The sequence below is a fragment of the Pristiophorus japonicus genome, chromosome 4, assembly GCF_044704955.1.
Source record: "Pristiophorus japonicus isolate sPriJap1 chromosome 4, sPriJap1.hap1, whole genome shotgun sequence".
NCBI lineage: Eukaryota > Metazoa > Chordata > Chondrichthyes > Pristiophoridae > Pristiophorus > Pristiophorus japonicus.
In genome coordinates, this window is record NC_091980.1 from 29,638,422 (window position 1) to 29,652,032 (window position 13,611).

The window sequence follows — 13,611 nt, forward strand, 5'->3', positions numbered from 1 at the left end:
CATCTGCCATGCATTTGCCCACTCACCTAACCTATCCAAGTCGCTCTGCAGCCTCATAGCATCCTCCTTGCAGCTCACACTGCCACCCAACTTAGTGTCATCCGCAAATTTGGAGATACTACATTTAATCCCCTCGTCTAAATCATTAATGTACAGTGTAAACATCTGAGTTTCTGGCTGGGCTCGAGGTGCTGGACTGTCAGTGGCGGAAGTGCCTGGGAGCACGGCAACCAGAGTGGGTGTGGGAGGGGCCTCGGGGGAGGACTCGGTCACAGTTACCATGGGGAAGGGGACGGGCTAATCCTAGACACTGGGGGGGTGTTCAGGTGTGCCCACTGTCACTGGTTGGGAGGGGTGGGTGGGCAGGTGTAACCGTAGTCACTGGGCAGTTATGACCTCAACTTTGGGGGGGGTTAGGTGTGACCTCAGTCACCAGGGGGGGGGGGGCGAGGGAGGAGGGATTCAGGTGTGATCTCCCATCCACGGTAATTATATGCACATTTGTTTTGCATTTGAAGTGTACATGTGCAACTGTTGTGATATAGGCTGCTAAAAAATGTTGCCTCATTGTACAATCTGCATTTTCCATCCTGATTACTTTGTTGAGCTCTCAAGCTGTGGGTCCCCAGATTCGGTTTAGAAAATATGGTAATCCTACCCAAATGCTTGGGCCAAAGCGTTAGTTTTTAAGGAGCATCTTAAAGGAGAAGAGAAAGCTGTAAATGTACATGTGATGGGTTCATGAATCAATAGGGGGCCTAACATTTTTGCTTTTCGATGACTAAGGTGTAACCCAAATGTAAATATTGAAATTAAAGCCTTGCTTGCTGTTAAAGCATTACATAAACGCAATATTTTCTTTATCACATCTCTTTCAGCAATGTTTCAAAGTGTGCATTTACAGTAGGTTAGTTTGAAGTCTAATAACTGTTATTTAGTCAATTACATTAGCCATTTTGCTTATAGCATGACCCTACAAGGAGCAGTTTGATGAATAGAAAGACTTGGATTTATATTGCACTTTTCATGACCACCAGACGTCTCAAGGTGCTTTACAGCCAATGAAGTACTTTTTGAAGTGTAGTCACTGTTGTAATGGAGGAAACGTGGCAACCAATTTGTGCACAGCAAGCTCTCAAAAACAGCAATGTGATTAAAACTGATGATCGGTTCATGATGATGTTGATTGAGGAATAAATATTGGCCGGCTCTTAAATGATCAGTTAATCTGTTTTTGGTGCTGTTGGTTAACATAGGAATATTGGCCAGGGCCCTGGGAGAACTTTTTGCCCCTCTTTCAACAGTACCACGAGATACTTACTGTCCACCTGAACCAGTACACAAGAACTGAATTTAATGTCTCATCTGAAGGATGGCACATCTGACAATGCAGCTCTGTCCGAGTGCTGCACTCGTGTCGGCCCAGGTTACCTGCTTGAGTGGAGCTTGAACACACGACCTTCTAACTCACAGCGGACGGATTTGTGCCATGCAAGCCTGACTCTGCTCGGTATGTTTCTGAAAGCAGAGAATGATTACAGTTTGCTTTTTATTACAACACAATTGCCTTAGTATGAAGAAAGGCCCATAATTAGGAACAGGAGAAGACCATTCAGCCCCTCGAGCCTATTCTGCCATTCAATTAGATCATGTCTGATCTGTATCTTAATTCCATCTACCTGTCTTAGGAACATAGGAGCTGCTGGACGAAAAAAAACCACGGTCCATCTAGTTCGCCTTCCACCATCCTGGTATTCGGACGATACAATGATAATGGATTGTTGACTAAATCATAGCAATCAATCTCTAACAATTACTCTACAACAGACCCAGAGAATTAAAAAAAAAAGCTGGGTCTATGAAATGGTTAAAGGTGCACCATTGTAAAAATAGAAGCATGTCAGTTTGTACTGACACGACTGACTTTTTCTTTGTATGGTCCGTGTTTATTACACAATTGCTGACCAAGAATTTAAAAAAAAATCACCTTTCATTTTAAAGTGCCCGAGACAATGAAACACATCAACTTTTTGAAAAAAGAAATATTTTTATTTGTTTGTTGTTACCAAAAATCAGATCAATTAATATTCTCACCTGCTGTCAATGTTCCCAGTCAGCTGCGCTTTGTGCTGCACAGCCTGTTTTAGTGCGTGGTCCCTTTAAATTTCTGCAATGCGCGGTGTTTACAATGTAAAAGCCAGTGAGCGGCCTGCACGGGACCCTTCAGATTATTGCGCGGCTGCACGCGTGGGCACATTAGCTGCCGTAAATGCCCAGTATATTCCCATAGCATGATGCTGATTGTACCACGATTCCTGTGGTGGGGACGGGCAGGGGCTTCCATACAAAACATGCTGAATGTACTTCCCTCTTTCTGCTAATCTGCCAAGTAAACTGATCCATGGTCAGTTGCAACATCCCTGAACTTCTTTGGTTTGGGTGGCATTGCCCATATCTAGAAATATTGGGGTTCAAGGGCAGTCAGGCATATTTAAATACTACACAAACCTAAAAGAAATACAGCCACACCAACCAATTCTACTTTATGAATCAATGAACTTTATCATTGATTCTTTTGGCATTCATTTATTTTAAATACATATCAGTGGTAATCAAAATCCAACACAATATTCTCTACAAGGCAATAAAGTGCTATTATTTTACTCATATGTCTGCATCACATAATACTTATTAATTCCAACTCAGCATTTTTCTGATTGCCTGTCATGTTTTTTTTAAAAAACATTCTACGGTTCATTTATTTTACTGAACGGCTGTGTTTATCACAACTCGAGGGTTACATGATCCATATTAAAGTCCTGTTTGAGTATTGTGCATTTCATTTACAGACCCATTTGTACTACCCTGAGTTAGTTTATCGTAAACCTCTTTTGAATGTTTTTGTACGATAGCCAACAGAAATATGCACTTCATAGTTTGCATGGAGATTACATGCTGTCAGTAGTTTCTATGGGGATTGGGAGCCGCCCTCTGTAGTTCCCATGGAGATTGCAAGGATGTCTGTAACTTCCATAGATATCACAGGCCGTCTTCTATAGTTCCCAAGGATACTGCAGGCGGTCTAACTTGTGTGGGATTGTGGGCTGTCCCCTGTAATACCCACGCACAGAGCAGGCGGTCTATAATTACTGTGGACCCTACAAGCTCCAACAGTTTAATTGAAGACACAAGCCATTCTTCATGGAAGCTATGAAAACGACAGGTGACATTTTGCAGTAGCAATTCTCTTTGAACTTCTGAAATTCTGAACTAACTGATCAAAGTGTTAATTGCAGATACAGTTGTAATGTTATGATGTGCATGGACTTATGTTCTGAGGAGATGCAAGAAGAAGTTATCATTTGTAGCTAATGCATCAGGCTTTGGTACAACAGCATATTCTTTGAATTGGATTTTATAAGCCATGACTTGCTTGCAAATAAAATCTTGAGATTAATTCTTATTTTGTATTTATGCATGATGCTAGTTTCCACTTTGTAATGTTTAAGAATTTCACAGTTATTGTACTTCTTGACTATGTAGATAATAAGATAAGCCTTCTATTTTAGCTGACTAGAGGCTTCCTACTGATCATCATTGCTTTCAGACTACTTGGATGAATTGCATGACTGTGTCATGGTCGACATGACTACTGTTGATTGCAAGGATTAACTGGTCTTGGTAACAAACATAAAAAGAATGGCAGTTTGTGTCAAGGAAGACAAATCTCACAAAGTGATGCCATTTTGATAAAACCAAGAATACTTTCAGGTATCGGAAATTGCGAGGAAACAAAACAGCAAATGACCTTTAATAAGATGTCTGAGCTAAGCTCTGCACCACTTTCTTTTGATAAACAGAGTTTCCTAAATGTACAGGATGTGGACCATATATAAACAAGTTCAATTGTCCTCTCATCAAAGTCTGTTGTTGGTTCTACTAATGTTTCATCGAAGAATGGCAACGCTGCGCAATGCACTCTTTCAAGATGCAATGCAGCTTAATTTTAAAGATCAGCTGATGTCCCTAATCAGCTCAGTGCCCAATTCCCCGGAGACAACCAACACCATACATGCTGAGGTAGATGCTTCCAACTTGTCTCAGAGGAGGACAATATCAAGGTTGCCCGTGTTCTACTCACACCAAGTCCCGTTCACCCCTGCGCTCGCTGACCTACAATGGCTCCTGGTTAAGCAACGCCTCAATTTCAAAATTCTCACCCTTGTTTTCAAATCCCTCCATATCTCTGTAATCTCGTCCAGCCTCACAAACCCCCCTCGAGATATCTGCACTCCTCATATCTTCCCTCTTGAGCATCCTTGATTATAATCGCTTAACCATTGGGCCATGTCTTCTGTTGCCGAGGCCCCAAGCTTTGGAATTCCCTGCCTAAACCTCTCCACCTCTCTATCTTCCTATAAGACGCTCCTTAAAACCTACCTCTTTGATCAAGCTTTTGGTCACCTGCCCTAATTTCTCCTTATGTGGCTCGGTGTCAAATTGTTTGTCTCATAATACTCCTATGAAGCGCTTTGGGACGTTTCACTACGTTAAAGGCGCTAAATAAATACAAGTAGTTGTTGTTCCGTTGAGGAGTTCCTGTTCTTCCAATGCTTACTGTCACGTTAATGATATTTCTAATGACTCTGAGTGAAGTGGTCTCCATGAAGTCTCCACGGTAGGTGACACATCTCCATTTTGCAGTTTCCAGACCAGTTCCTCTTTCTCCTGACAAAGTCTTTCCTTCACCATAGCTTCTTTCTCCAAAGTCTGTTGCAGGACCTCGTGCTCAATGGATAATTGCCTGAAGCAAAATGAGATACAATAAGATTAGCACTGAGGCATATTTTATTTAATATGTATTCCACATATTTAGTATGAACTTCATGCACCTGTATTTTTTCCATCCACACAGCTGCATTGACATGAAACACCTTTTTTATTCCTTTTCTTAGTTTCTCCTCTTCTCTCCTCCTCTCCTGGATACGGTTCCACTGGTTCCAGCAGCTCTTTTGTACCTCAACTAACCATTCTACATATCTGATCCTGGACACGGAGTATTGACAGGCCATCAATCGGGAAACATAGAAACATAGAAAATAGGTGCAGGAGTCGACCATTCAGCCCTTCTAGCCTGCACCGCCATTCAATGAGTTCATGGCTGAACATGCAACTTCAGTACCCCATTCCTGCTTTCTCGCCATACCCCTTGATCCCTCGAGTAGTAAGGACTACATCTAACTCCTTTTTGAATATATTTAGTGAATTGGCCTCAACAACTTTCTGTGGTAGAGAATTCCACAGGTTCACCAGTCTCTGGGTGAAGAGGTTTCTCCTCATCTCAGTCCTAAATGGCTTACCCCTTATCCTTAGACTGTGACCCCTGGTTCTGGACTTCCCCAACATTGGGAACATTCTTCCTGCATCTAACCTGTCTAAACCCGTCAGAATTTTAAACGTTTCTATATACAAGCCCAGTTGATCCAGTCTTTCTTGATATGTCAGTCCCGCCATCCCGGGAATCAGTCTGGTGAACCTTCGCTGCACTCCCTTAATAGCAAGAATGTCCTTCCTCAAGTTAGGAGACCAAAACTGTACACAATACTCCAGATGTGGCCTCACCAAGGCCCTGTACAACTGTAGTAACACCTCCCAGCCCCTGTACTCAAATCCCCTCGCTATGAAGGTCAACATGCCATTGCTTTCTTAATCGCCTGCTGTACCTGCATGCCAACCTTCAATGTACCATGACACCCAGGTCTCGTTGCACCTCCCCTTTTCCTAATCTGTCACCATTCAGATAATAGTCTGTCTCTCTGTTTTTACCACCAAAGTGGATAACCTCACATTTATCCACATTATACTTCATCTGCCATGCATTTGCCCACTCAGGAGAAGGGAATGAAACCACAAGAAAGTCTCCTGCTATCCTCATCTGATGCCTGCACACATTCACTTTGCAACAGGAGTCACTGGGTAGTAATCAGGAGTAGGAACTCTTTTCCTATGGGAATCCTAAGGCTGATAATAGTGCCCATCCTGTAACACCATCCGTGATCAGTTAATTCAGTACAGACAACAAGACTGCAATTGCTGCCCACTCCTCCATTACCACCAGAACCTCAACCCAGTTTCCTAGGCCCAGGTTCTTCCTGTATCTATGGTGGGCTCCTGGCAGGATTCCCACCAGCAAGAGTGAGCCTACTAGAGTCTGGCCATGAATTCCTGGATGCTGCAGCACCACAAGGAGTGGTCAGGCAGCAATGGCCAAAGACAATTCATAGAATTACATAGAGCTTTATAGCACTGAAGCAGGCCATTCGGCCCATCAGGTCTATGCCAGGGTTTATGCTCCACACGAACCTCCTACCTTATTTTGTCTCACCTTATCAACATACCCTTCCGTTCCTTTCTCCCTCATGAACTTATCGAGCTTCTTGTTAAATGCATCTACGCTAATTGCCTTGACGTGGTAGCGAGTTCCACATTTCACCACTCAATAAGTAAAGAGGTTTCTCCTGAATTTCTTATTTAATTTATTAGTGACTATCTTATATTTATGGCCTGAATTTTGGACTCCCCACAAGTGGAATCATCTTCTCGATAGCTACCCTGTCGAAATCCCTTCATAATTTTAAAGACCTCTCTCAGGTCACCTCTCAGTCTTCTCTTTTCTAGAGAAAGGAGCCCCAGCCTGTTCAATTATTCCTGATAGCTGTACCCTCTCAGGTCTGGTATCCTGGCAAGTATTTTTTGTACTTTTTTTGCACAATTCTAGCGACATATTACTGGAGCAGCTTCCTAGTCTCCACACAGAAGCAATTAACAACCTAAGTTCATTCATTGCCATTGCAAATTTATCAATGTCCTGGGTACTATCAACTGCATCAAGGCACCCATTCCTGTACTATCTGAGAATTCACATGCTCACTGCAACAGGTACATTATGAAACCATTGGAGCTATGGAAATACCTTGCAAAGGCCTGTTGATTTGTCAGACGAACTTTCAAGTCCTCATTTTCTTGCTGAAGGGTTTTAACCTTTTCCTCAAGTAAGATATTTATTTCAACCTAATGAATAATCAAGGGTTTAAAAAAAGTCTTAGTGTTAGTCACAAAATCAAACATTGCTAAAACAAAAATCAGTTCTGATGTCAAACCGTAGTTCTGTCTGTACTGACAAACAAATGAATGTACCAGATTCTTCATCTGTAACACTTTCTTATCCAGCTGATGGATTCGTTCATTCTTCATCTCCACCACAAAATGTAAACTCTCCAGTTCCTGTTCCCAGAATAGGTTTGGTGGGCGTGAGTCCTGCAGTTTAAAGTACAGAGTTCTAAAGGGTTAGGTGATTATTTTGAGAGCAAAACGAAACAACACATTTTTAGTTATTCAGAGAAAATTGGGTGCACTTATTTTTAGTGAGGACTAAAAGGCCTTAACTGCTCCAGTCTGCCTGTGTCTCCCTATAGCAGTGCTCTGACCATTTGTCTGTCTATGACTATAATAGAAAACACACCAATCCCTCGCTTAAAGACTATTACAGACTTATCAACCAGGGAGCAGGCTACCTTACATCAGGTACTGTGTAATGAGACAGGATTAATAAATGATCTCCTTGTAAAGGATCCTCTAGGAATGAATGACCATAGCATGGTTGAATTTCAAATTCAGTTGGAGGGTGAGAAAGTTGGATCTCAAACTAGTGTCCTAAGCTTAAAGGAGACTACAAAGGTATGAAGGCAGAGTTGGCTAAAGTGGACTGAGAAAATAGATTAAAGGATGGAGGCGGTTGATGAGCAGTGGCAGACATTTAAGGAGCTATTTCATAACTCTCAACAAAACTATATTCCAATGAGAAGGGATAACCATCCGTAGCTAACTAAGGAAATAAGGGATGATATCAAATTGAAAACAAGGGCATGCAAAGTGGCCAAGACGAGTGGGAGGCCAGAGGATTGGGAAACTTTTAAAAGCCAGCAAAGAACGACTAAAAAAATAATAGAGAGAGGGATGATATATCATGAAAGCAAACTAGCACAAAATATAAAAACAGATAAGAGTTTCTACAGGTGTATAAAAAGGAAAAAAAAAAAAGTGGCTAAAGTAAATGTTGGGGTTCCCTAGAGGATGAGACTGGGGAATTAATAATGGGGAACAGGGAAATGGCAGAGAAATTGAACAAATATTTTGTATCGGTCTTCACGGTAGAAGACACTAAAAACATCCCTTTAGTGGATAATTAAGGGGCTATAGGGAGGGAGGACCTTAATACAATCACCATCACTAAAGAAGTAGTACTCGGTAAAATAATGGGACTAAAGGCATACAAGTCCCCTGGACCTGATGGCTTGCATCCTAGGATCGAAAAAGTGGCGGCTGCAGAGATAGCGAATGCATTGGTTGTAATCTACCAAAATTCCCTGGATTCTGGGGCGGTCCCAGCGGATTGGAGAACCGCAAATGTAACGCCCCTATTTAAAAAAGGAGGGAGACAGAAAGCAGGAAACTATAGACCAGTTAGCCTAACATCTGTCATTGGGAAAATGCTGGAGTTCATTATTAAGGAAGCATAATTCAATCAAGCAGAGTCAGCATGGTTTTATTAAAGGGAAATCATGTTTGACAAATTTGCTGGAGCTCTTTGAGTATGTAACGAGCAGGATGGATAAGGGGCAAACAGTGAATGTGGTGTATTTGGATTACCAGAAGGCATTCGATAAAGTTACTGCACACGATAAAAGTTCACGGGATTGAGGGTAATGTATTAGCATGGATAGAGGATTGGCTAACTAACAGAAAACAGAGAGTCGGGATAAATGGGTAATTTTCCGGTTGGCAAAGAGTAACTAGGGATCGGTGCTGGGGCCTCAACTATTTACAATCTATATTGATGATTTGGATGAAATGACCAAGTGTAATGTAGCTAAATTTGCTGATGATACAAAGATGGATGGGAAAGCAAATTGTGAGGAGGACACAAAGAATCTGCAAAGGGATATAGACAAGCTAAGTGAGTGTGCAAACATTTGGCAGATGGAGTATAATGTGGGAAAATGTGAGGTTATCCATTTTGGCAGAAATAATAAAGAAGCAAATTATAATTTAAATGGAGAAAAATTGCAAAGTGCTGCAGTACAGAGGGACCCGAGGGTCCTTGTGCATGAAACACAAAACGTTAATATGCAGGTACAGCAAATAATCAGGAAGGCAAATGGCCTTTATTGCAATGGGGATGGAGTATAAAAGCAGAGAAGTCCTGCTACAACTGTACAGGGTATTGGTGAGGCCACATCTAGAGTACTGCGTACAGTTTTGGTCCCAATATTTAAGGCAGAATATATTTGCATTGGATGCTGTTCAGAGAAAGTTCACTAGGTTGATTCCAGCGATGAGGGGTTGCGTTATGAAGATAGGTTGAGTAGGTTGGGCTTATATTCATTGGAGTTCAGAAGAATGAAATGGTGATCTTATAGAAACATTTAAGATAATGAGAGGGATTGACAAGGTGGATGCAGAGAGGATATTTCCACTCATAGGGAAAACTAAAAAGAGGGGGCATAGTCTCAGAATAAGGGGTACCCATTTAAAACTGAGATGAGGAGCAATTTCATCTCTGAGGGTTGTAAATCTGTGGAATTCTCTGCCCCAGAGAACTGTGGAAGCTGGGTCATTAAATATATTTAAGGCAGAGATAGACAGATTTTTGAGCGATAAAAGAATAACAGGTTACGGGGAGTGGAGCTGAGTCCATGATCAGATCAGCCATGATCTTATTAAATGGTGGAGCAGGCTCGAGGGGTCAAATGGCCTACTCCTGCTCCTATTTCTTATGTTCCTATGTTCTTATGTTATCGCCAAACCGGTGCTTCCTTTGAGCAGGACTCCCCACGGACATCATGGAATTAGTGAATTTACGTATGTATTTGCAACAGTGATAGCAACATAGAGATGCAGGATTAGCTAGACAAACAGAGACCAAGGTCCATCTCGTTCACCTTCGACCATCCTGGGGGTATTCACATGATACAATTATTACGGAGTTGTTTACTAATCATGCCAATCAATCCCCATCAATTAGTCTGCAACAGATCCAGGCACGAGGCAAAGAAAACCCTGAGAGATGGAAGTATTTGTGGACTATAGGTCCAAGCTCACCTGATCCTCCCAAACATGCTACATTTACTACATGTAAATTATATTACTCATATGCTGTGTTTGAAAGAAAATTTATCAAATTTTCAATTGAATGAATCCATACCAAAAAGACCTGCATTTATATAGCGCCTTTCACGACCAACAAGTCTCAAAGCACTTTACAGCCAATGAAGTACTTTTGGAGTGTAGTTACTCTTATGACTGCTAACTGCTTTCTGCTAATACTAACTGCTTTCACTGTCTCCTTAGGAAACCTGTTCTATAGATTGACCACTCGCTCACTGAAATAATGGCCTTTATTTTGCCGTGGTAATGACGGCAAAACTGTCAGCATGCGTCGTCATTACCCCTCTGAAACAGACTGATTAAGGTAGAAGTTCTACTTTTTATATTTGTGGAATGTCAAATCTTCCATTCATATGATTAAGAATTACAAGTTTTTAAATATAATTAAAAAATGTCTATGATATTTCATCTTCTATCTTAATCTTACATGTATGTCCCAATCTTTATTCACTCTCTGTAAAAAATGTATTAAAAGTCAATTATAAGCTGTGCATTTTTGCTGTCTGAGAATTCTTCAATGTGATTGACTGCATAGTCAGCTTGTCATCAACACTGTTGTTGGACACAGCTGATTTGGCCCCAGATTCAAACTAATGTCGGGCGAGCTGAAATTGACACCATAGAGATGGCTAGATCTTTGAGAGCAGCTTTCTTCCAAGTCAGCAGCGATCGCCACTAATTCTGGGCTATTATTGTTTTGGTAGATTAGTTTTGAATTTACCCCCTTTCAACCATGCCCTCTGGTTCTACTGTTCTGGACAAAGTGATATGGTCGACATTATCTACTCCCTTTAAAATTCTGAAAACAGTGATCATATCACCTCTCAACGTTCTCTTTTCCAGTGAGACCATGCTGAAGGAGCATTCTCAATGTACGGCAGCCATACAGTTAAAATAAGATTACTGTCTGACAATATGGTTTGCTGATCAGAGACTTTACCCTGTGATGTACGTCAGATTTGTTGAATTCACATGCTTAATTACCTGATTGTCTCTTCTGCGATCTCTTAATATTGCATCCTCAATTTTCTTTGTTTTCGTTTGAAATGAGTTGACTTGAGTGGTAAGCTCTTCTATTCTTTCCTTTATTGGAACATTAATAGTGAACCGCATCAGAATTATGTCATTATTGAGACCAAAGAACTAGAGTCAGACTATTTAAGCTGTTCGGACTCGAATGAACGGAATACTTCGTATACATCTTTTTTCAGATTTTAAAGAAATCCTGCTCAGATGTATCTCCCTGATCTGACTGCTTGCTTGTTCTCACCCAATAGGAACCCAACTCGAGATCACCCACTTACGGTCCAGCCAACTTATCCAGTGCATAGCTGAACCATTCAAACCAGGAAGAGTCCCGGTTTGATCCCCAGTCTGTGCTGAGTTAGCGGATTTCAGCTGACCAGTGGTCAGGGTGTTACAATTGCCCTTAAAGCCCTTGTATTGAGGTGGCAAATATCTCTACTCCTGATCGCTACCAGTGATTCCTTGTGTGCTTACGTGCATGGATGGTGAGTGAGGACAGGATCTGCCTTACTTTTGATCCCTCCATGAACACAGGGAGGGGGCAGGGGAGAAAAATGATGAGAGGATAGATACACAAAAAAAATAAACTTACCTGAAGGCACAAGTTAGTTTTCCCGAAAGATTCGGTCAATGATTTCTGCTCTTGTTTGTGTAGTTTTATGAGCCCTAGTAAAATCAAGAATAAGCCCTTAGATTATAGAACAGCAGCAGTGCAAATATAATTCTGAACTTTAAACATAATTGAATCAAACATGATTGATTCCTATAAATGTAACTTTTTTGATCAACATCTAAATCACCAACAATTTCTGGACTGGAGCACAGTGAGTTATAATGCTGGATTTTTGGCTCAAATCCAGAACACATCAAGGGGATGCCAACTAGATCTCCATCACCTCCGTGTCGTTTCAAATTGAACCCATGTCCCAGATCTTGCCGGTCAGTGTAGAGTATGCTCCATCCTCCAATCTCCCATAGAGGGTGAAGAACTTCATTTTATTTAAGTACAAAAGTAATAGCCCATGGGATCCAGGGCAAAGTGGCAAGTTGGATCCAAAATTGGCTCAGAGGCAGGAAGCAAAAGGTAATGGTTGATGGGTGTTTTTGCGACTGGAAGGCTATATCCAGCAGGGTTCCGCAGGGCTCAGTGCTGGGTCCCTTGATTTTTGTGATATATATTAATGACCTGGACTGGAATGTTGGGGCTGATTAAGAAATTTGCAGATGACACTAAAATAGACTGTGTGGTTGATAATGAAGAAGAAAGCTGCAGACTGCAGGAAGCTATCGATGTACTGGTTCGGTGGGCAGAGCAGTGGCAAATGGCATTCAATCCGGATAAGTGTGAGGTAATGCATTTGGGGAGATCGAACAAGGTAATGGAATACACATTAAATGGTACGACACTGTACAACGGTGTAGAGGAACAAAGGAACCTTGGCGTGCAGGTCCACAGATCCCTGAAGGTAGCAGGCCAGGTAGATAAGGTGGTTAAGGCAGTATACGGAATACTTGCCTTTATTAGTCGAGACATGGAATACAAGAGCAAGGAGGTTATGCTTGAATTGTATAAAACACTGGTTAGGCTGCAGCTGGAGTATTGTGTGCAGTTCTGGTCACCACATTACAGGAAAGATGTGATTGCACTGGAAGGGGTGCAGAGTAGGTTTACAAGAATGTTGCCTGGTCTGGAAATTTTGGCTATGAGAAAAGATTGGAGCTGCTGGGTCTGTTTTCTTTGGAACAGAGGAGGCTGAGGAGAGACATGATTGAGGTGTTTAAAATTATGAGGGGCCTGGATAAAGTGGATAGGAAGGACCTGTTTCCCTTGGCAGAGGGTCAACAACCAGGGGCATAGATTTAAAGTAATTGGGGAGAGGTTTAGAGGAGATATGAGGGGAATTTTCTTCACCCAGAGGATGGTGGGGGTCTGGAACTCACTGTCTGAAATGGTGGTAGAGGCAGAAACCCTCACTACATTTAAAAAATATTTAGATGTGCACTTAAAGTACCGTAGCCTACAGGGCTATGGACCAAGAGCTGGAAAGTGGGATTAGGCTGGATCATCATCACCATAGGCAATCGCTTGGAGTCGAGGATGACTTGCTTCCACTCTAAAAGTGAGTTCTTAGGTGACTGAAGAGTCCAATGCAGGATCTACAGTCTCTGTCACAGGTGGGACAGACAGTAGTTGAAGGAACGGATGAGTGGAGAGCCTGAGTTGACGCATGCTCCTTCCGCTGTCTACACTTTGTTTCTGCTTGTTCTCGGCGATGGGACTCGAGGTGCCTCTTTCCATACTGTAAATTTCTATGATTTAGGTGGGATAGGTTCAGATTCAGAACAGAGCACAATGTA

The 13,611-nt window shown here is 41.8% G+C and overlaps 1 protein-coding gene across 1 annotated transcript in view; it reads right to left on the reverse strand.

Moving 5' to 3' along the window:
- Positions 1 to 2,015: 2,015 nt before the first annotated feature.
- LOC139262858 (coiled-coil domain-containing protein 69-like) overlaps positions 2,016 to 13,611 on the reverse strand; it is a 50,054-nt gene continuing 38,458 nt past the window's right edge. Inside the window, exons 5-9 of the mRNA XM_070878067.1 lie at positions 11,846 to 11,919; positions 11,212 to 11,310; positions 7,198 to 7,317; positions 6,974 to 7,071; positions 2,016 to 4,804 (exon numbers count right to left, since the gene is read on the reverse strand). Of these exons, the coding sequence (XP_070734168.1) occupies positions 4,621 to 4,804; positions 6,974 to 7,071; positions 7,198 to 7,317; positions 11,212 to 11,310; positions 11,846 to 11,919 (575 nt within the window). The 3' untranslated portion in view covers positions 2,016 to 4,620. The remainder of the gene's footprint in view (positions 4,805 to 6,973; positions 7,072 to 7,197; positions 7,318 to 11,211; positions 11,311 to 11,845; positions 11,920 to 13,611) is intronic.